The sequence below is a fragment of the Naegleria gruberi genome (assembly GCF_000004985.1).
Source record: "Naegleria gruberi genomic scaffold NAEGRscaffold_1, whole genome shotgun sequence".
In the NCBI taxonomy this organism is placed as follows: domain Eukaryota; phylum Heterolobosea; class Eutetramitea; order Acrasida; family Naegleriidae; genus Naegleria; species Naegleria gruberi.
The window spans coordinates 455761-478862 of NW_003163326.1; the positions used below are offsets into that span (position 1 = coordinate 455761).

A 23102-nucleotide genomic window follows, 5' to 3' on the forward strand; every position below is an offset into this window, starting at 1 on the left:
ATACACCAATTAAAAAAACAATAGTTGTGTGGTCCATCAATAATTTAACATCATCCAAAGGCCACTAAACAGCAGGATACTTTTTCAAAAATTCTACCATAGTATTCATCATTATTATTTGGTGTAAAATTTTCTTGCAAAAAAACAGATCGGATCTTGCACGCTAATTTTACATAGTAAAAATATAACAAGTTTTATCAGTAAATATTAGAAAATGATGTCCCAAGAAGATCTTGCTCGTTTTGAAACACTTTGTCAATCTATTTACGGACAAAAGGAGGAAGCAAGAAAGGATGCTGAAAGACAACTTTTCATGTTCCAAAAATTAGAAAGCTATCCTAAGTTGGTGCTAATCTTTGATAAGAGCAAAGACCCACATGCTTTATTCTTTGCATCCCAACAAATAACCAAGCTATTGACAAGTCATTGGAATAGTTTTTCTAATGATAAAAAGACAGATCTTCGTAAGTTAACATTTTATTCTAAAATTATTAACTGGTTTAAAGGAAATTATCTTTTGAATTATTTAGCTAGTTGTGGGTTTGAACTTCCAAAGTTTGTATCTTCTGATTTATTTAAACTTGTTGGTAGATTGACCAAATTAGGATGGTTGGAAGACCAACAGAATCGTGATCTACCAGAATTAATTAAGAAGTACTTTATTACTGTTGCAAACCCTCAACTTTCTGTTGTTGGTATTAGGATTCTCGGAAATATTATTGAAGAAATGAATACACTCACTACAAGAAAAAGCTTGACACAACATCGTAAAATTGCTGTTTCATTCAGAGATTTAGCTTTGAGAGGAATTTTTGAAACTGCCATTTTTACTTTGAAAGACGTTTTAAGAGCTCTTGGAGGTGGAGGTTTAAATATTGGGGTTATGAATAATAATAAGGCAGCAAACGAAGCACTTTGTCAAGAGGCTTTAGAACTTTCATTAAGTTGTTTAAAGTTTGATTTTGTTGGTATATTCCCTGATGAATCTTCAGAAGACATAGGCACTATTCAAATACCTGCTGCTTGGAGACCTCTGTTCGAAGAATCTGACACCTTAGAATTATTTTGGAATTTATATACTACATTAACAAATGCCAAGTTAAGGAAGGACGTTCTGCAAATTCTTGTTTTATTGTGCAGTGTAAGGCGATCACTCTTTACAGGAGATGATGAACGAAAACAATTTTTATCCAAGTTTTTTGAGGGAATGTGTACTATCTTACAATCACGATATGGTCTTGACGATCAAGATACCTACCATGAGTTTTGTAGACTTTTAGCGCGTATCAAGTCAAATTTCCAACTTAATGAATTTGTTGCATGCAAAGGTTATGTACAGTGGCTAGATTTATGTGCCAATTTTTCAATTGAAAGTTTCACCTCTCTTGAGTGGTCGAATCAATCAGTTTATTATATTTTAAATTTATGGTCAAGACTTGTTGCTTCAAAGCCTTACTTAAAGTCTGAAAATGAAAGTTATCTAGAAAAATACGTACCAGAAATATGTAAAAAGTATACAATTTCCAGATTAGAATATGCTAGACTTTGTGCACATGATGAATGTGATGACAACCCATTAGACCACAAAGAAAATTTAGATGAGCAATTAGATGCTATACCCCAACTTGTTCATTTTGATTACAAAACAGCTGGACAACATTTAACCGATCTTTTCGACCCTGTTTTGCAGTTATACTTGGAATCTGTTAACAATAAGGTACATATGAAAAATTTGAACGAACTAGAACAAAAATTGACATGGCTCACTTACATAGTTGGTTCTGTTATTGGTAAAAGATATGTTAGCTCGCTATCTGTTGATGAAGCTGAACTATTGGACGGCACATTATCTGCCAGAATTTTGAGATTAATTCCTTTAATAGATATTAGAATTAAGAATTATTCATTTTCTAACCATCTTAAAGATGAATCATTACAACATCTGGAATATGCTTTGTTATATTTTATGAAAAATTTTAAGAAATCATACCTTGGTGATTCATCAACCTCTGTTGGTAATGGTAACAATCCAAAGATTTTTGTACGACTAGCCGAACTTTTAAATATTGGTGAACAACTTCAGGTATTGAATATTTTTATTGGAAAGATAGCAAGTAATTTGAAAGTATGGGCTAAAGTTGATAATATAGTTACTGAAACTATGGGACTCTTTGATGAAATAGCTTCAGGCTACAATAGTGCTAAACTGGCATCAAAGCTTGAAACAACTCAATATCTTTTGTTGAATCATGGTCCTGAAAATTTCCCATTTTTGAATGAAATTACAAATCTTAGACAAAGAACAGCTTTTTACAAGACGCTATGTAAACTCCTTTTTTTACAAAATTATACAGAAGATGATTTTACATCATTTATCAAACCATTGGAATCAGTTAGTGACAGATTAAACTCTATAGATAATCCAGAAATTTTCAAACAGGAAGGTGTTAAAAACGCTCTAATAGGATGGTGTCGTGACCTTCGAGGAATAGTATTTGGTTGTAATAATAAGAGAACTTATACATTCTTTTTTGAATGGTTTTTTGACAAGTACAGTGGAATTTTGGAAAAGGCTGCTCAAGTCTGGTATGCTGATCAATTTGTTATGAATTCATTGTTGAAATTTTTAGCAGATTTTGTATTGAACAAGAATCAAAGAATTGCTTTTAGTTATAGCTCACCTCATGGTATTTTAATATTCAAAAAGACAAGCTCTATTTTGACAAACTATGGTCAAAGACTCCATAACGTGCCAATCAAAAAGGAAGCGTACGCTGAAAAATATAAGGGTATTTGCACTAGTATGAATATTTTATCCAGATGTTTGGCTGGTAAATATTGTAACTTTGGCGTTTTTGATTTGTACAAAGATCCTGCCCTCAATGAAGTTTTGAATACTGTTATTCGTCTTGCACTTAGTATTCCATACTCGGATATAATGGCATATCCAAAATTATGCAGAGCATACTATGGATTGATGGAAACCCTTTTCCAAGAACATACCCATACAATTATTAGATTTGAAACATCCATTTTCTTACAAATATTGAGCTCTCTTGAAGAAGGTGTTTCCATTGAAGAATTGAGCTTATCTTCTCAAGTTTGTGCTGCTTTGGATAACCTTTTTACTTTTTATTATACTCAAGCTAAGAAAAATACTCCAGATGCTCAAGTTTTAGCAAATCACTTAAAACAGAACGATAATTTGATTCCAAATATGTTAACTCAATTCTTTAGAATAATTATTTTGGAAGAATGTGGCAATCAGTGGAGTCTATCAAGGACCATGTTGGTATTGATAGTACTTAACCCTTCATTCTATGAAAATTTGAAACAAGTAATTATCAATTCTGTTGCTGGAGATGATGTTGAACGAGCATCCAAAGTGAGGGAGGCTTTCGATAAGCTAATGGATGGTGTTGAAATTAATTTAGAACCAAAGAATCGTGACAAATTTACTGGGAATCTAATAACGTTCAGACAAGATGTACGAAATGTAATTTAAATTGGCTGTAATTAAAATTATTTAATTAAATTTCAAATTTTAAAAAGAATAAAAAATGCACAAACAATACTCAACAGACAATCTGCATGGAATTATTGAGAATTTCAACAATAACACAGAAAAAATAATTTCTAAATTCGGAATATTTGATTTATTGTGGAATAAAGTTAAGAATCAAATATCGGAGCCATCAGAATCGTTTGAACAATTTTATAATAATTCGTTTAACATTATGGATAATCATCCCGAGAAGAGTAGAAATATTGAAGATTTAAGAAGCGTATTCACTGAAAAAAACACCAACCCAATTGATTCTAATGATGGAGACTTTGATTTACTGAATAATTTAACCTCTCTGCTATCTCACTCATCTCTAAAAAGAGAAGAAATTATTAGAAAAGAATTACATTTGCTATTGGAAGAAAATAGTAAATTCATGAAAGAGTTGATGAAAATTTATTCTGTTTGTTCTATGACTTTATCCTTGGATGAATTTATAGAAAATGTTTTGGAAAAGCTTTATGACAACGGACTTGAAAGGGAGAAATTGAGATTAAAACAACTCAATAGACTACAAATCCAAAGTCTAAACAGACAAATTGACACTCCACGCCCAACCACTCTTGAAATATCTAATAACTCTTCACAATCATTTTCTTATAATATGGAGAGAAAGTATGAGTTCTCTAAACAAGTGATGAAAGTTTTTGATTCTAATGAAAGAAAAATATTTAATGATAACCCTATGGGTTTACATTATTTGGATCCTTCCATTGAGCCATATCATCCTTTGTCATTTAACAACATTATATTTAATAATGATAAAACTAAGAAGAAAGCAGATTCAAATCAATCAGAAATACCATTGATTCCAAAGAAGAGAAGAACCAATAGAAGAAGAAAATCCTAATTTAAGAAGGTGCTTTTTTTGTTGCTGTCCAAGAGTAAGGTTTGATGGAGATAAGAGTTCCTTTTAAAAAATACCTCAACCAACAATGATTAGCAATACCTCGACTGGTTTTCAACTTGATACTAGTACATTTAGTTTTGATGAGGATGAGGGACCATCATTGTTCCAAAATTGTGGAACACTATTGCGGGATAGACAGTTGTATGATCCTATTGGTTTACCTTCATTTAATGTTAGCGGAATGGAAGAAAATGCTTCTTGTTTTAGGACCTATGGTTCTTCTTCAAACTCTCCCAATGCAAAAAAGAGGCCATTTTCCATGAACTTATCCACCCCTTCTACTATGCCTTTATTGCCTGCCTTTTTTTATAAGAATAATTCTTCAGTACTTACTCTGGATTGCTCAAAGTTGTCATTGGAAAGAAATGACAAGTTGAATACCAAATATTTATTGGAATGGCTGAATACATTTCCATGTTTTAGATCACATATTGAGATTGACACTAATTCTCTTCTCTTAAACGATTTTTCATTGTGGAAAATGTTATGTGAGATAGACGAGAATCATTATTCCTCTCTTGGAAATTATATTAACATGGATACTTGTGGTAAAAATACCAAGCTTTTATCTATTACATTTTTGTACAGATCAATTCAGTATTTGATTCTTTTCTTCCAAATGAAATATGAAATGAGAATCGATTTAATAGATATTATCAAAAACCCTCTTGCAATACTAGAGGATAGTCAATCTCAAACAGATTTGAAAGAGCAATTCTTTCTCTTTTTAAAATATTTACTAGCAACAATATTTACTTCTCAAAACTCTCAAAATCTAGTTCAAAGATTACTAATATTAGAACCTTTATCACAAAATACTTTAGCCTCCATAGTCAAAGAAATTATGGATCAACACTCAAAATCATCAGCGTGTGTTTTCCATTCTGAGGAGGATTTACACTTCTTATTTGAAATGACAATTCATTTTCTAAATATGGGTTCATCACTTCAACAAAAAATATCCTATCTGGATAAGCATGTTATTGAGGAGCAAAGAAATGATTCAAGAAAACTCTATTTGGAAAATGGCACTTTGAAAACAAAAAACCAAGAGTTAGCTACACAAATAGATGACATGGTAGTAATACATTGTTCAGAAAGATGTCAATTGTATGAACAAATTAACAAGCTGGAAATTGAGTTATCAGAACTTAACACACACAAAAAGAAGATTGAAAAACAAGAATTATTAATAGAGGAAAATGTAAATTTAAGAGAAAAACTTCTAATACTTGAAAATGTTTCACAATCATTGAGAGATGAAAATATTCATCTACAACAAACAATTCATAACCATTGCAACACGAATGTGCTTCAAAATATGAATGACACTTTAAATTGTGACGAAGTCTCAAATCGAGTTAATGAATACGTTGCTGAACGAGAGTTATTACTAGAAGAAATTCAACACTTAAATTTGGAAATTGGTTTAAGAAATAGGAAAATTGATTCATTACTAAATGAAAACTCAATCTTAAGACAAGGAAAGCAACTAGAACAAGCATCTTTGGAAAAATCAATGAATCTGTACGAAGATTTGAAGAATAGCGTAAGAGTACAAACTTTATCAAAACATCCTACAGAAATCCAGAAATCGCCATCATTCTCAATCCAAACTCAAACTCCAAATACAGTGTCAAATGATGTGAGTTGTGAAACTGAAAGACAACAAACAATCTCAACAAGTACTCAGACAGATCTGTTCCCAAACAAACAAGTCGAACAAGAAAAACCAAAACTCTCCCTAACCCCCTCAAAAACCAACATATCTCCAAAAATATTTAGTCCAAAACAATCACCCAAACTCCTCAAACTTGAAAAGACTTCGGCCAGCAAATCAAGAAATAAGAAAGAAGGAGCCTCCACAGAGAAGAGTCCATATCGATTTTTCTTGCAAGGACACGATTTTAAGTAATAAAAAAATGGGAAAATTGTTTGCAAAGAGGAAAAAAGAGGAAGTAATTTCATCGTCTTCTGAATCAACATCATCGGACAGTGATAGTAGTAAAATAGTATCAAAGGCATATCTAATCACAACCTCCGATGAGGAAGAGATATCAAAGTTGAAATCTTCTCCAAACCCAATCAACATTGAAATAGTTTTCGACTTGAGAAATTCAAAAAGGCTGATACGGTGTATTCAAGATATTGATGATCATAGGAATTTGGGACAGGATCATTTTATTGAAATGCTAAAAGATAAATTAATTTTAATTATTTTGGGCCACGTGAAGGAACTAATGAGTAACGATTTTGATGAAGAATTATTTGACAAGTTTTTTAGTTTTTTAAATAGACGGTTAATTTATAGATCCATGAATAGTGTATCTCAGTTTTATATTACCAAGAGTGACAAATCAACTGATGATGTTGACCCAACCGATTTTCTATTTTTTGAGTGTTTGGAAGAGATTATAATAACCAAGAAATGGTCACGATATGGTTTGGAAGGTGTTATGAATGAACCCATTCAATGTATTTTAATTAACAATAAGGGAGATCGTTCTTGTGAATTCGAATCAGCCTTCATAATAATTTATGCCAGGGAGCAACCACGTGGTGAATTCAAATTCTTGATTTGTAAAGTTGAAAATGATGTTTGGAGTTTTCCTGGTGGTAAGAAAATGTTTCCTTCCGAATCTTTTGAAAACTGTATCACTAGAGAAGTGAGAGAAGAGCTGTACGGTTTTTCCATCAGCTCTATAGAATCTAGTATAGGACTGGGACCACTATTCTCTTTTGGGGGAAGCTCTGTTTTTGTGCACGAAGTGGAATGGGGTAAAACTGGAGAAATTGTTAATAATTTAATTAAGAATTATCAGTCTCTTAAAAAGGAAAATCAATTATTTGATTTTGATACTGAAAAAACATCCAAATTTATCAAGGAGGATGAGGAATATTTGGATAATTTACTAGAAATCTCTAAAAAATTTAAGTTTGTAGAAGAAATTGTGGATTACCAGTTTATTTCAGCAGACGAAATAGAGAAAATGCAGGGTGGAAGATCTTTCTTTTTGAAACAACTACATAATTCATTTCAAAAAAATATTGTACGACGATCCATGCAAACAAGTAAAAGAAGTAAAAAATTTAAACAATAAATATTCTAATTTAATTTCTATTTTGGGAAATAATGTGTTATTGTTGAGCAGCAACAATTTCCTTCATAACCTCTTTCTTGTAATCATAGAAATCGCCTGGATATTTGGAAATTGATTTACCAGTACAAACCCAAATTTCGTCACAAACAGAAGTGATTAAGTATTCGTCGTGACTGACCATCAAAATACCTCCATTGTATTCGTTGAGGGCAGCAATCAGTGCATCTACTGTATCAATATCCAAGTGATTGCTAGGTTCGTCCAAAAGAAGCAAGTGAGGCTTTCTGAATGTGATTTCTGCAAAAACAACTCTTGACTTTTGACCACCAGATAAAGTATAAATTGGTTGGAGTGCCAAATCACCTGTAATACCCAATTTTGCAAGTTGGGCTCTTAATCCAGGTTCTTTTTCATTGGTAAAGATGCTTGCCATGTGTTCAAGAGGAGTCATTTGTGCATTCAAGTGTTCCATATGGTGCTGACTGAACTTGGCAATTCTGATCTTTCTATTAATATTGACATGACCTTCAAGTGTTTTTAATTCTTCTGCCAAAATATTCAAAAATGTTGATTTACCTGTTCCGTTCTAATGAATGTTAAAAATAAATCGTAAATATTAAAGTACATACTGGACCAACAAGAGCAATACGGGAATCCATGTCAAGATTGAAGTTCAACTTTTTGAAAAGGATCTTTTCTCTTGAATACCCAAAAGTGACGTCTACAGCTTGGAGATATGGTGGATTCTCAGCATCAGGTGAATCGAATGTAAAGCTAAATGTTGGATCTTCAACAACTGCAGGAGTAAAATCCATTTTTTCCAAAACCTTAATACGGGATTGAGCCATTTTGGCTGTAGCTGCCTTATATCTGAATCTGTCGATAAACTTTTGAATGTGTTCTCTTTGCTTCTTTTGAGCATCGTGTGTTTTTTGTTGTTGTACCAATTGTTCCTTTCTGGTCTTTTCAAAAGTATCAAAATCACCCTTGTAATAGTGAAGCTTTTGATCTTTAGCAAGAATAATATCTGTAACTACAGCATTCAAGAATCTCTTGGCGTGAGAAACAACTACCAATGTCTTGTCATACTTCTTCAAATATTCTTCCAACCAAATGACAGCAAACAAGTCAAGATGGCTAATAATTGAAGATGAATGTTAGCATTATTAAATACTTGTAATGAAAACTTACTTTGTAGGTTCGTCCAAAAGTAAAATATCAGGTTCAACAAACAAAGCTCTTGCCAAAGCAACTCTCATTCTCCAACCTCCAGACAAGGACTTGGTCTTCATGTGCATCATTTCAGGAGTGAATTGCAAACCCGAGAGGATAGCAGCAGCTCTTGCTTCTGCGCTGTGAGCATCAATTTCATCCAATCTTTCATAAATTTCTGATAATTTTTGACCTGAATCCTCTGATCCATCTTCTAATAATCTCTTTTCTTCCTTCAATAAAGATAATCTTTCTACATCTGTATTGAGAACAGTATCAATGGCAGAAATGTCATCACCAACAATTTCTTGTTCAATATGTAAAATTTGCAAATATGGAGGAATGCCCTTAAAGTCTCTCTCTGCAATATGTCTCAACAACGTAGTTTTACCAATACCGTTTCTACCAATCATACCATAACGACGACCATTCAAAAGTGTTACATCAGTACCAACCAAAAGAGTCTTACTTCCCACAGAAACCGTAACATCAGAGACACGAATTTCTCTTGGACCCTTAAAGTCATGAGCCGTATGGACCTTGATAACACCTCTTTGATTTGTCAAACCTCTCTTCTTTAAGAACTCTTCATACTCTTTTTGTTTTTGTTTGATGATGGCTTCTTCTTTTTCCTTCTTCTTTTTTTCTTTATCCTTGATTGCTTTTTGTTTCCAATCCAAGTCATCATTCCAATTAGATTCGGAAAGTTGTTGATGTACTGAAGCCATACCAGTTTGAGAAATCATAGATTCTTGCTCGGCAACATCCTTTTCGAAACGTTTACCCAAGCTGATAGCTTCTTCCAATAAAACAACATGTTCCTCTTCCTTGATATCAGTTCTCAAAATACCTCTTTCCTTTAATGTTTGAATCATTACATTTACCACTGCCTTGGCGTCTTCAAGGTTATTGGATGTTTTGGTTTTAACAAGATAAGAAGATATTACATCTACAACATCTGTTTCTTTTCTTCTTGTTACAACATCATTTTGAGATGATAAAATACTGGAAAAGTAGTTCAAAATAGGAGTATTCAAGTGTTTAGATGATGTTTCCTTTCCAATAACATCATTAGTAATAATTTCAATAATATCGGAACATTCTTTGTTGGCTTGGAAGTAAATTTTAGATGAACCAGTTGGAATTTCTTTAAAAACTGCAGATATGTTGGAGGTTGTTGAAGTTGTTGATAGTGTTGGTGAAGAAATGTCTTTTTCTGGTTGTTTTGTATTGGAGGTTGTTGCTGGGGCTTGAGTTGCAGGCTTTTGTGCTGAAGGTTTGTTTTTGTTAGTGTTATTACTTGGCTTCTTTTTTTGTTGTGCTTCCTTCTCTTTTTTTTGTTGTTCAGCTAAAGCCTTTTTTTCTGCAAGTTGTCTTTCAAGTTCTTCTTGTTTTTTCTTCTTTTCTGCCTGCATCATTTCCTCGAGGCTTACACCACGAGCAGCAGCTTTCTTTGGAGGCATTTTTTTTAAAGAGGTTCAAATTCGAAATAAATATTCTTTTGTAATAATTATTAAATTAATTAATTGTGTTTTCATTATTTTACTAAAATTATTATGTACATAAACTAGATTTAAATTATTTTTGTCTAAAGTAAACTGGATCTAAACATTCCATCATTTCAATTGAATTTCCTCTAACAACAACTGTTCCTAGATGTGTTTTTTCGTTGGTGTTTGCCTCACCCTTCGAAAAACCTGTCAAGTCATAAGCATTCTCTAATGTAATATTCATAAATGGATCAAATCCGATCATTGTCCCTTCAACATGTCTTTTTCCATTCATCTTGACAGATAATCTTTTATTCATGTAGACTTTAAGCTCTGGATATTGATTACTTTGTACCATTTTTTTTAATACTTGTTCAAACAATTATTTATTTTATTGTCCTTTTGTATTGGAACTTAGCAAAATTATTATTTTAACAAAATTAATGTATGATGATTAATACACTTGTTAAATATTTTAATTTCATCTCGTTTTAATTAAACCATGACGATGAAGTCCTTATTCGTATTGTCATAATTGAGTTTTCATCAAAACAGGCCCAAAAAAATGAAGCGTTTCATTCAAACTTCTGCTTGTGCAAGCCACAAATTAAATGTGCAAGCACAATTGGTCTCTCTCCGATCATCTGGTGCTAAATTAATGTACTCACAAAAGAGATCTGATGAAATTAAAGAAATTTTCGAAACTAAATTACCAAAGGACTGGAAGGAAACAGCATCTCGTGAATTGAAGGATCAAGCAGTTGAGAGTCTCATCAGAACCACTCCCGAAGGAATTAACATTTTACCAATTTATGTCTCTCCAGCAACAATTGATGGAAAGGAACCAACCGGTGCAGGTAATAAACCATACACTCGTGGTCCTCATGCAACCATGTATACTTCCAAGCCATGGACCATCAGACAATATGCTGGATTTTCCACTGCTAAAGAATCCAATGAATTTTACAAACAAAATTTGGCTCAAGGACAAATGGGTCTTTCTGTTGCATTCGATTTGGCTACCCACAGAGGTTATGATTCTGATCATGACAGAGTTGTTGGTGATGTTGGTATGGCAGGTGTCGCAATTGACTCAGTTGAAGATATGAAGATTTTATTTGCAGGCATTCCATTGGATAAAATGTCAGTCAGTATGACAATGAACGGAGCTGTACTTCCAATTATGGCCATGTATATTGTTGCTGCCCAAGAACAAGGTATCACTGATTTGAATTTGCTTAGTGGTACAATTCAAAATGATATTTTGAAAGAATTCATGGTCAGAAACACTTACATTTATCCTCCAGAACCAAGTATGAAAATTATTGGAGATATTATGCAATTTACTTCTCAAAATATGAAGAAGTTCAACTCTATCAGTATCAGTGGTTACCACATGCAAGAAGCTGGTGCTGATACTGCATTAGAATTGGCTTACACTTTAGCTGATGGTCTTGAATATGTTAGATGTGGTACCGAATTGGGTGGATGTAAGGTTGATGAGGTTGCTCCTCGTTTTTCATTCTTCTTCGGTATTGGTATGAATTTCTATCTTGAAATTGCCAAGTTGAGAGCTGCTCGTAAATTGTGGGCTGAACTAGTTGAAGAAAAGTTCAAGCCAAAGAGTTCTAAATCACTCTTGTTGCGTACTCACTGTCAAACAAGTGGTTATTCTTTGACTGAACAACAACCATACAATAACATTATTAGAACAACTATTGAAGCAATGGCAGCTGTCATGGGTGGTACTCAATCATTGCACACCAATTCATTTGATGAAGCTGTTGGTTTGCCAACCAAGTTTAGTGCTCAACTTGCTCGTAATACTCAATTAATTATTGCTAATGAGACTGGCATTACTAATGTTGTTGATCCATGGGGAGGTAGTTACATGATGGAAGAATTGACCAATCAACTTTATACTAAAGCTAAGGAACTCATCAAGGAAGTTGAAGAATGTGGAGGTATGACTAAAGCTATTGTTACTGGTTTACCAAAGAGAAGAATCGAAGAATGTGCAACAAAGAAACAAGCTAGAATTGATTCTAAACAAGAAATTATTGTTGGTGTTAACAAATTTGCAACAAAGAATGAAGAAGCAAACTATGAAGTTCTCAAGATTGATAACACAAAGGTTAGAAAGGAACAAATTGACAGACTTAACCAGATTAAATCTGAAAGAGATTCCAATCTTGTTTCAAACTTGTTGGCTCGTCTTGAAGATGCTGCCAAGACTGGTAAGGAAAATCTTTTGGCTGTTGCTGTTGAATGTGCCAAGGCACGTGCAACTGTTGGTGAAATTTCATCTGCACTTGAAAATGTTTGGGGCAGATATGAAGCTAAACCAGAAATTGTTAGTGGTGCTTATACTAGTACTTGGAAACAAGCTTCCCTTGAAAAATTAGATACTGAACGTGTTGAAATGAAGGTTAAGGAATTTGCTACCAAGAATGGTAGAAATCCAAGAATTCTTGTTGCCAAGATGGGTCAAGATGGTCATGATAGAGGTGCTAAGGTTATCAGTTCTGGTTTTGCTGATTTAGGATTTGATGTTGATGTTGGTCCATTGTTCCAAACTCCAAAGGAAGTTGTACGTGAAGCTATTGATAACGATGTTCACATTATTGGTGTTAGCTCTCAAGCCGCAGGACACAGAACCCTTGTTCCTGCTTTGGTTAGTGAATTGGAACAAGCTGGATTGAAAGGATCTGATAGACCAGTAATTGTTGTTGGTGGCGTCATTCCTCGTGAAGATTATCAAGAATTGTACGATGCAGGTGTTGATTTGATCTTTGGTCCTGGTACTAAAGTTACTGATGCTGCTGAATCATGTGTTGATTTGTTGATGAAAAAATCCAATCATTAGTTTGGGTGTCTTAATAAACTCAAAAAAATTAAAAACACCATTTTAGGGTTAGTGAAACAATTCCTTCATAATAATACAATAAAAGGGTTTGATTTTTAACTCTATCACAAAGGTAATTGCTGATAAGGGACAACAATTTTCACTCTCTTATGCACTGTAAAATTGTTGCGTAAGTCAAATATCAAGCCAAAATAGAATGATATTTTTAAAATAAAAAATGAGTAATATTACTTTGGAAGAATCTGTGAGGAATGGGTTGGTTGAATACTGCAAGGAGAGAGAAATGATTGGAGCAACTATTTTCGATGAAAATGGAAATATTATTTTGAATCAAGGTTTTGAACAAACCATTCCTGCTGAACAGTTAAAGTATGATCTTTTTTTTACGATCAATAGAATATTAATTTATTTATTACAATTTTATCAGGGCTTTTACTACTATTTTCAATTCGGAAGAGGATGCATTCTCTAGTGGTATTCTTCTTTTCGACACATTGTATGATGTACATAGATTTTATGCCAATGAATCACCATCTATGGTTTACGGCAGAAAGGACGGAGACAAATCAGATTCAAGAGCTGTTGGTGTTTTGCGTGTATCGGCCTCTGATTCTGTTGTTGGCCAACCACTTTTTATTGTCACCAATTTTAAATTGCCATGTCTTACCACAAGAGCCATCACCCATGCAAGAGATTTTGCAAGACAACATTGTAAGTTTTAAATCACAAAATTAATTTATAACATTATTAAGTGATGCAACCAAAACAATAAATTTAAATTATTATAATAATTTATTGGGTAATTTGTTTTTTAAATTGATCATATTGGATACGATTGATAACGCCTTTTTGCAGATAGTCATCTAATTGTTTAATCATTTGTTCAGTTGTACCTTTGAGCTCGATTGCTTGTTGTTTGGTGCTAGTTGAGGAGGTAGTTTTCTGGGAAGAACTCTTTCCATTGGTATCAATCCCAAACATTTCTCCCAATCCAGCATCAACCTCTCTTGTCTTGTAAGCGTCAGAGTTGTAGCTCATTGTTTAATTTTTTTAATTTAATTTGATGAGTTCTTACTATCACAATTCAACACTGATTGTACATCACAGTTGTCAAGAAAGATATTTGATCTTACTGATATTATTGTTTTACAATTCTGTACTATCGATTCTCTATCTAAAAAAATGCCAGAACTGGAGGTTCTTAAGGAATCTGCAAAATCTGAATTGTGTGCCGTTTTAGACTCTGTAAGTACTCATTTTAGGTGAATATTAACTATCAAAGGTTCCCGGAGACAAAGTTCTTGTTGTGGATGATCAAATAATTGGTCCCCTTGGCCTAGTTGCTCCTTCTGCTCTTCTCAAGGAACACAATGTTAGGAAAATTTTCAAACTTTCCTTAGAAAAGACTTTTGAAACAAATTACAAGAATGTGATATACATTGTTAGACCAAGAATGGCCTTAATGAAATGTATTGCCACACAAATTAAATACTGGACGCAGCAAAAGGAAACAATTGAAAAGGAAGGGAAAACAAAAAAGATAAAAACCGTCATTGATGAAAAGGTTATTGAAGAAGACTACTACCCTCCAGAAAATTTCTCCATATTTATGGTCCCAAGAACAAATCTTATTTGTGAGAAAATACTTAAGGATTGTGGTGTGTATGCAGATGTAAAAATTGGAGAATTTGTTTTGGATCTAATAGTATTTGATCCTCATATTCTTTCAATGGAATTATCTTCATCATTTAAAGAATGCGAATTAGATGGTGATTTTTCCTCTCTTTACAATGTTGCTAGATCTATTATGAAGCTACAATCTTTTTATGGTTTAATACCAAATGTAAAATACATTGGATCTAACGCCAGTCATGTTTGCGACATGATAATGAGAATGAAAAAGCAGGTTGGTTCTCAGGTGTTCAGTGCTGTTCCTGAAATCAATACTTTAATCTTGCTTGATCGTAATGTTGATCTTGTTTCACCACTTCTTACTCAACTCACTTATGAAGGATTGATAGATGAAATACTTGGGGGAATTACTAATACTCTCTTCACCACTGACTGTTGTCCAGACAGTAAAATGAGTAAGAAGAAAGTTCCTCTTAACTCTTCAGACACTGTGTTTGAACGTGTTAGACATTTAAATCAGCAAAGAGTTGCTGCAAAGCTGCAGGAAAAGGCTCGTGAAGTAGATGAAAAAGTCAAGGAGAGGGATGAATTGAAACAATCTATTGAAAAAATCAAAACTTTTACAAAATTGTTACCTCAAATACAAGAAGACAAGAGAAATCTAGAAATGCGTAAGTTTTTATTATATTTATTTAACAAGCCTGTCAAATTAGATATCAATATTATGCAACAAATCAAATCAATTATTGGTAAAATGCCTTTTAGAAAATCGATTCAAACCCAAAATGCAATTTTAACGGGAGAAGATGAAAAATCCACTCTGGAATATATAGAGGAAAATATTGACAGACAACAGCCATTTGTACAATTATTGAGAATGTTATGTTTATATTCCGTAATTAATGGAGGATTTAAACCAAAAGTCATGGAAAAATTGAGAAGAGACATTTCTCAGAGTTATGGTATTCAAGCGTTACTTACATTAAATAATTTGGAAAAAGTTGGGCTATTGAGAAAACAAGAAGGAAAACCATCGTCATGGAATTACCTAAAGAAGAATCTTAATCTTTATGATGACAATGTTATGGACAGAAATGATGAGGAGGCACACTTCGATCCACACGCTGTGTATAATGGTTACTGTCCGATTTCTGTAACTCTTGTTGAGAATGCAATGAATGAGGATAAAGGATGGAAAAAAATAGAGCCAGTTTTGAATTATATTTCCACAAAGAGAGGAGAAGAAACTCAAAAAGGATCTCAAGAAACACAATTAGGAAAGAAAGTTATTCTTGTTTTCTTTATTGGAGGTGTGACTTTTGCAGAAATAAGTGCAATAACTTATCTAAATGAAAAAAGTAGTGATTGTGAATATATTGTAGCGACAACTAAGCTCATTAATGGTTGCACTTTCATTGACTCTTTTATTGAGGATGTTGGAGAAGATGATAAATCATTCAAAAAGAGAGCAATGGAATCCAATTCTGAAGGAATTTTTTCTGACTCTAAATCCTCTATGGTTGATGCAAATGCAGTTGTAATACCCGCTACACCTGAGAATAAATAAAAGTAAATTTAATTTTTAAAGAATTAACAGTAATAAAAATTTAAAAAAATAAGAGGTTATGATGTTTGATTCATTGTTCTCTGTTGCTATTTTGGTTCCTCTTTCTACTCTCTGTGTTCGGCTTTTTATTGACTCCATGATGTTTCACACATCTATCACTTCCCGAATGCAGAAAATTCAAAATTTATTTAATATTATTAACGAATTAAACTTTCGAAAAAGAGCTTTAACATTCAATAACCAAACTATATGTAGGTTGACAATGATAATTAATTTATTTTCTAACTCAAATAGATATGATCGATGAAGAAAAAAGAACTGCCATACAATTGTGTAACAATATCCTTAGTTTTTTACAAAAAAAGAAATCCAATCTCAAATATTTACAAATCAAATTTGATGAGAAACCAACGTTAAACCTCTATTTCTAAATTACATATCAAGAAACCTTTCAAAATCGTCCATAATATCTGATTCTGAAGGAGGAACAAAAGTTGATAATGTGGGAGAACCCATCTCAGAAAATAGTGAATCACCATTTAAAATTGGAATCTCATCGAATATTTCTGATATTGTCGTTGGCTCAATCACCAATGTCTCAAAACCAGAACACTGTATTGTGGAAATACCAAGCTCATCAATAGAGTCGAGTTGTTTTTGAATTTTAAATGGGGAACCATTATAAATGATTCTTTCCTCCTCAGTGTTTTTGTCTTTGAGGGCAACTACAAACACTAATGGTTTATCATGATTAATATCTCTAAAGGAAATACTATACTCAACATGGAGAGAAACTAACGATGCCTGAATATTAAAGTTGCAACAATTCACAACATTTGTATCAATCCACTTTTCTCCATTAAACGAGAGCTCTTGTTTGCTTTCTGCATCCAGTATTTTAAAGCATATATCATGGTATTCTGATAATTGTGTTGGAACGTCGACATATAATAGGAAGGTTTCATTGAGGGAAAGTTCTTTTGGAAAAGCAAAGTTTGGAAATTTGGACAGATCTACATTGAGTGAATCATGAAATACTGTCACAATTATCCACTGTTTTAACAAATCAAAAGCAGATTCTTGATTGCTTTTGGTTACATTAGACTTGGACCTCTTTCTTGTGGTGTCACTATCATCTTGTAAATCGGATTCTTGTTCATCGTCATTACCAAATAAAAGACTTTCTTTTTTTCTCTTCTTTTGAGAATGCAATTCCTCTGAGTGTTGAGCAAGATCTAACATTTCTTCATCATTACATAATGTAGGATCATTGGATTTTCCATTTTCGTTTAAATCTATTGACATTTTCAACAACCTCTCCTGTTTACAATTTACATGAATATTGTATGATGAATCTGCCTTTGTTTTGGCTCTTTTTCTGTTGACCATAATTTCAAAAACTGCAATAGAATTGACATTGTTGTCACTATTTGAAGAGCTTGAGCAATTAGGGGATTGAATTGAATGTTTTAACTTGGTGCTGGTGGTGATATCCTTTCCTCGAATTTTAATTTCAATGGGAGGAGAAGTTGGAGAATTGGTTGTTTTCTTCTTCTTTTTCTTTCCCTCTGAGCAATCTTCTTCGAGTTGAAATTCTAAATCTGCCAAGGAATAAAGTTTACTTGGAAGAACTATTAAGAGATAATAGAAACAATCAGTACTAATCAAACACTTGTTTGTATGTACAATTTTTGTATGGTGGTGTGAATTTGTAAACTTTGATTCCTCCTGGCCATTTGTTGTATTTGGAGAAAATTGATGTTGTATCAATAATCTATACCAATTTTGTTCAAATGTTGAACTTTTTCTTTTTGTGTTTCCCTTTTTTATAAAAATATGAGTGGAACAGCCATTATCAAAGAATTGAGGAGAGTTGACAAGTTGGTCAAAAGTTGGACTCATTGAAGTTGTACTACAACTCAACTTTTTATCTGTATTTATAGAATTAGTTGTATTAGAAGAAATAGAATCTTGAACACTATTATTCAATAGAAAGTTAGAAAATATTTGATTCAATTGACTCATTGTAGAATTGTTCATAGTGTTATTCATTAACATGGTTAACATTTGAGTAGAATCTAAATTATCATTCACTTGACTTAAATTTGTAGTACTGGTGGAATTGATGATAGGTTGTTGAGTATTATTTAGCAATGGATCATTTGACATCATCATTCTCATCATTTGCATGACAAGATTTGAATCCATCACAACTCCATTATCACAAGTGTTCATTGTTGCTGATCTTTCACCAATACAATTATTCGAATTGATAGTGGTATTATTATTATTAGGCAATGTTGTATTGATATTGTTGTTCATCATCATCGTTGTATTTTGTTGGGATGATGTCATTGGAGTGAAAGAGAAAGATTGGAGGGAGTTATTTGTAGGTATCGGACTGTTGATGGAATTTGTATTGTGGTTGGAATGCATTTGTTTACTTGAGGAAGCTGCTTTCACTGCCTCTAATAGCATACTAGTTAGAGTTTGTTGATGTTGTTGTTGCTGACAATTATTTTGATTCATAATAGAACACAAAGAAGAATAAAGTTGTAAAATTGTTTTTTTTGTGTTTAATTTACTGTAGGTGGATCATTTTGACTTGTGGCAGGTAATTCCAACATACAACAAATCTTAGAATCACATTTTGTATGTTGGTATGAACTGATAAGAATAAAAATTATTATGGAAACAAGAAAGCAAATTCAATCGGGTTGACTTAAATGATACTACCAAAGACCGATTAAGAATTGATTCAAACCTCAATAAACATCAAACAACAAGTCTAAATCGAACAATTAATTGTGTGAGAGCAAACTGTTTGACAAGTAGAACAGCCAATCACTTTTCACAAAACCGATGAGCGTTGCGTGTGTGAAGAAGACTATCAACCATCCGTAAAAAAACTCACAGTCTTAGCACCGCGCATAAAGTAATATCAAAAGCATCTGGTGCCCAAGAGACTTTGTCTTGCTTTTTAAACTATATATTAATTTATTTATTTATTTTAATTGGATAATTGTACAAAATGTTATTAGGTTGGATAGATGAATTGGGACTTATTCAATCAGACCCAACAAAGAATATCCTCAAAACATTTCCTTTGGATGTTAAACGAGTAGTTATTTCATCTATTGTTGATTATTTTAATAATCAAAATAATACTGCAAAGAATGGACTTAGTACCACTGCCCATGTTGAATGGGTTATGGAAGTTGTGGGACATGCTTTCCAATTACCAATTGCCGATCATCAAACTATAGATAGAGCTATCAATGTTTATAACAAGTGGCTTTTCGAAGAAAATCAAAGACCAATTCCTCTCCAAGAAAATTTGCAATACTTTGTCCAACAAATATTTAATCACTTCTCTTTACTTTTTGAAGAGAGAGGACCGGAATCTGGAGCTACAGGAGGTCAAGAAGAAAGAAAACACCACATTCATCTTTGCAATAGAGTTTTAGACATTTTCCTTCAAATGGGTCTTAAGGGTGACATGTTAGAGGAAGTAACTTGGAATCACATTTTAAAGATTATTCTTGGTATTACAGATTCTACATTGAGAGGTAAGAGGGGATTGCCTGAATTATCCTACGGTCTGTTGAAGGTTCTTTTTGAGTTATGGTTGTGTTCTTTGTCAGATGACAAGGTCATGTGGCGTCACTTACAAGAACATGGTATTTTATGGTCTAAAAACAATGCCACTATTAATCAGTGGAATAGTGTTTGTATTGGGTTGACTAGTCGTGTAATTAACTTGTTATATGGTCCAAGTGAAGGTACAAGTGTTGTCAGAATTCAATGGGAAGGTCTTAATGCAAAGAATAATCCTAATCCTAATGTTGGAAATTCTACAACAGAGCTAGATTTACCTGATGAATATGTTTATTATGCTTGGAATCAGTTCCTGCACATTATTGGTAATCCTAATAAGCTTGTGGATCCAGAAATCCATCTCAAGGCATTCCAAGGCATTGAAGTTATTACACACAGTTTAGCCTATGTTGGTACTGATCCACCAATCAAGCAGTTGAAAGAACAGAAAGTTGATTTCCGTATTCCATATGCACCTGATGCCAATTCTATTCTTGACATTTTCGGCCCATGGTATTTTGAAGCTGTATTTAGAGAAAATGCTAGTAATTTTAATCAAGGACGTGCTGTAGCCTATAGTGCTCTGTGTAAAATATTTTGTAGAAAGGGTGGTAGTCCAATTCATACCAGATATCTTTCACTTTTCTACAAGGCTCTATGTCAAGGTTTAGAAGATGAAGATCCAATCGTTGTCATTGCCATCTTATTGGGAAGTAAGAAGATTTTCTGTTACGAGGAATTGGTTGGTTCTCACATTCTTATAAGATACTACACCAAAGTTTGTGATAAGATTTTGGGTGGAACTGGTAATTCTGTAAAAGATAGCAGTCAAAACTCCAAGTATAATATTGAAGTTAGACAGGCTTGTATAACAATAATTGGAAGCTTGATCTGTTTCCCAAATCACTTCTCTTCTCCAAATATTCAAAAAACAACCTCCGATCAAGAAATTATCAATCAATCTACTGTTTATCAAGAGCTTAAATTCCAAATTCAAACAATTTTACAAAAAGCACTCAAATCAGAAAGAAATCCAAAGAATCTCCAATACGTAATTTGGGCAATTGTTGTTTTAATATATGAAGAGATTGACCACAATGCAGAAATTGCAATTGTCTTTATAAGAAATATGTTAGATATTGTGAAAACCTATGCTCCAAAACCATTGAAAGAATATCCACCAGAAGTATTTATCGCAATTTATGAAGCTTTGAGCTCCTTGACAAATTTATATCCAAAACTTGCTGAAGCCGAACCTATGATTTCACGTGAAATTGTTTTCCAACTCAGTACAATAATTCCAATGCAAGTTGCCCTCCTCAAACAAAATCAAACGAGTGCTAAACTTATTGAAGAAACATTCTACAGCATGGCTGATTGGGTTATGTGTGGACCTTCTGTAATTATTTCTAATAAGGAAAGTATTACCAAGGTAATATTTGCCATCGATCAAGGTTTAAATATTGTTAAACATGTTGGTGTACCAGGTGGTGTTAGTGCAGGTGTTGAAAGTCCAACAGCAACAGTCAATCCAAGAGCTTCTACCACTGGTCAAGCCATTACAAGCAGTAGTACAAGCTTTTCTAAAGATGATATTGAAAATATCAAAATTTCTGCTGAGTTTGTTGTATCCCACTTGATGAATCATGTCTCCCATTTCCCAATAACCAATAATAATGCTGCTCTTACAGCCACACTCTCAGAAGAATCACAATGTCTTGACGATTTAGAACCTGAAAATTCTAATTATGTCAGATTCTACATTTATGACAACCAATTTATTATCAGTTTAATTGAACAACCTAACGAAAAGGGTGGCCCAGGTGTGACCATGATTATGAGAGATTTAACTGGTAAATATTCTTGGGATTCTCGTGTATTGTACGGCGAAGTTCCTAAGCCATACAGTGAATTAGAAGAACGTGGATGTTACACTGGTAGTAATATTGAAAATTTGTTAGGCAAAACTCAAGAAGCTGAAACAAACTCAACTTTAATGCAATACAGTATTGAAAGACCTCTTAAGGATAGAGATACTGTTTCATTATTCTCTGATCTTATAGAAGAAGAAGAGGATAATGAAAATTTATTCCTGCAAACAATTGATAACGAATATACAGTACTTGATGTTTCCTGTAGAGAACCAAACTTGAGATACAAATATGGTGGAGATTGTAAAGCAAGCATGTCTAGATTATTACTTTCAACAATGGGGTTGGTACATATTGCACTCACAAGTAGATTTGTTCCTCTTCAAAGCAATAGCAAGTTACTTAGAAGTTTGCGTAACTTGGATGGTACTCAACCTCGTGAAACTCACAAAGTTGGTGTTGTTTATGTTAAGGAAGGACAAGATGATCAACAGGATCTTTTCTTGAATGCCGAAGGAAGTGAACAATATACAAGCTTTGTTAAATCTCTTGGTTGGAATGTACCTCTCCAAGAACATTTAGGCTTTATGGGAGGTTTAGATAAGAATGGTTCAACTGGTACCAATGCTCCTTATTATGCCGATTATAGAACTGAACTAATGTTCCACGTTCCAACAATGATGCCTAATAATTCTAAAGATCCTCAACAAATTCACAAAAAGAGACATGTTGGCAATGATCATGTTAACATTATATGGTCTGAACATACTCGTGATTATTACAGAAATACTATTATTTCACAATTTAACTTTGTTCACATTGTGTTATATCCTTTGAATAGAAATCACAAGGGCTTGTTGAGAGTTGATGTCATGGTCAAAGAAAGAACATATCCTGTATTTGGACCTGTTCTTGATGGTATGATTTTAAGTGAAAAAGTAGCTGGAGCTCTAATCAGAATGACTGCATTGAATGGTTCTAGAATCAGTAGATCCAAGTCAACTGGTATCATGCGACCATATTTGCAACGTAAAAGTCTTATTGCTGAATTGGCTCAACGTTACAAGGCAACAGTTGAAACTGATAAATATTATTGCTCTTTGTTTGTCAGTAAAGAAACAAGCAACGTAATACTTGACCCACCTTCACAAAAGAAGAATATTAAATAAATTAAATATTAGTAAAAATTTGTTGCATTTAAAAATAAATTAATATATTTAAACTTGATGGTTTTTTTTGATTTAATTTTGGCGGGGAGTTATTTGTTATTGTAAACAACCAATACGCACCA

At 33.1% G+C, this 23102-nt stretch overlaps 10 protein-coding genes across 10 annotated transcripts; 7 read left to right on the forward strand and 3 right to left on the reverse strand.

The window, feature by feature from the left end:
* The first annotated feature begins 137 nt into the window (after positions 1–137).
* NAEGRDRAFT_34624 (exportin-7) lies at positions 138–3528 on the forward strand. The gene is made up of 3 exons (XM_002683054.1): positions 138–464; positions 507–860; positions 912–3528. The coding sequence occupies exons 1-3, from the start codon at positions 215–217 to the stop codon at positions 3503–3505; spliced, it is 3198 nt and encodes a 1065-aa protein (XP_002683100.1). The 5' UTR covers positions 138–214; the 3' UTR covers positions 3506–3528.
* A 209-nt stretch (positions 3529–3737) lies between these two features.
* On the forward strand, positions 3738–4415 carry NAEGRDRAFT_61258 (uncharacterized protein; the record flags this gene model as incomplete). Its single annotated transcript, XM_002683055.1, has 1 exon — positions 3738–4415. One exon carries the CDS (start codon positions 3738–3740, stop codon positions 4413–4415), a length of 678 nt encoding a protein of 225 aa, XP_002683101.1.
* Positions 4416–5409: 994 nt separating this feature from the next.
* On the forward strand, positions 5410–6390 carry NAEGRDRAFT_61259 (uncharacterized protein; the record flags this gene model as incomplete). Its single annotated transcript, XM_002683056.1, has 1 exon — positions 5410–6390. The coding sequence occupies one exon, from the start codon at positions 5410–5412 to the stop codon at positions 6388–6390; it is 981 nt and encodes a 326-aa protein (XP_002683102.1).
* A 325-nt stretch (positions 6391–6715) lies between these two features.
* On the forward strand, positions 6716–7576 carry NAEGRDRAFT_61260 (uncharacterized protein; the record flags this gene model as incomplete). Its single annotated transcript, XM_002683057.1, has 1 exon — positions 6716–7576. The coding sequence occupies one exon, from the start codon at positions 6716–6718 to the stop codon at positions 7574–7576; it is 861 nt and encodes a 286-aa protein (XP_002683103.1).
* Positions 7568–10242, reverse strand: NAEGRDRAFT_34629 (uncharacterized protein). Its single transcript, XM_002683395.1, has 3 exons — positions 8768–10242; positions 8206–8713; positions 7568–8162 (listed from the first exon to the last, which is right to left on the reverse strand). The coding sequence occupies exons 1-3, from the start codon at positions 10204–10206 to the stop codon at positions 7614–7616; spliced, it is 2496 nt and encodes an 831-aa protein (XP_002683441.1). The 5' UTR covers positions 10207–10242; the 3' UTR covers positions 7568–7613.
* Positions 10243–10366: 124 nt separating this feature from the next.
* On the reverse strand, positions 10367–10636 carry NAEGRDRAFT_28898 (uncharacterized protein; the record flags this gene model as incomplete). Its single annotated transcript, XM_002683396.1, has 1 exon — positions 10367–10636. One exon carries the CDS (start codon positions 10634–10636, stop codon positions 10367–10369), a length of 270 nt encoding a protein of 89 aa, XP_002683442.1.
* Positions 10637–10848: 212 nt separating this feature from the next.
* Positions 10849–13171, forward strand: NAEGRDRAFT_34632 (methylmalonyl-CoA mutase). The gene has a single exon (XM_002683058.1). It carries the CDS (start codon positions 10937–10939, stop codon positions 13142–13144), a length of 2208 nt encoding a protein of 735 aa, XP_002683104.1. The 5' UTR covers positions 10849–10936; the 3' UTR covers positions 13145–13171.
* Positions 13172–14417: 1246 nt separating this feature from the next.
* Positions 14418–16343, forward strand: NAEGRDRAFT_29012 (uncharacterized protein; the record flags this gene model as incomplete). Its single annotated transcript, XM_002683059.1, has 3 exons — positions 14418–14613; positions 14671–15447; positions 15490–16343. Coding segments are annotated over 3 exons (1827 nt in total), but the record flags the coding sequence as incomplete, so codon positions are not given.
* A 349-nt stretch (positions 16344–16692) lies between these two features.
* Positions 16693–18892, reverse strand: NAEGRDRAFT_77721 (uncharacterized protein). The gene has a single exon (XM_002683397.1). The coding sequence runs from the start codon at positions 18870–18872 to the stop codon at positions 16776–16778; it is 2097 nt and encodes a 698-aa protein (XP_002683443.1). The 5' UTR covers positions 18873–18892; the 3' UTR covers positions 16693–16775.
* A 482-nt stretch (positions 18893–19374) lies between these two features.
* NAEGRDRAFT_56460 (rap/ran GTPase-activating protein) lies at positions 19375–22990 on the forward strand (the record flags this gene model as incomplete). Its single annotated transcript, XM_002683060.1, has 1 exon — positions 19375–22990. One exon carries the CDS (start codon positions 19375–19377, stop codon positions 22978–22980), a length of 3606 nt encoding a protein of 1201 aa, XP_002683106.1. The 3' UTR covers positions 22981–22990.
* Between the last annotated feature and the right edge of the window lie 112 nt (positions 22991–23102).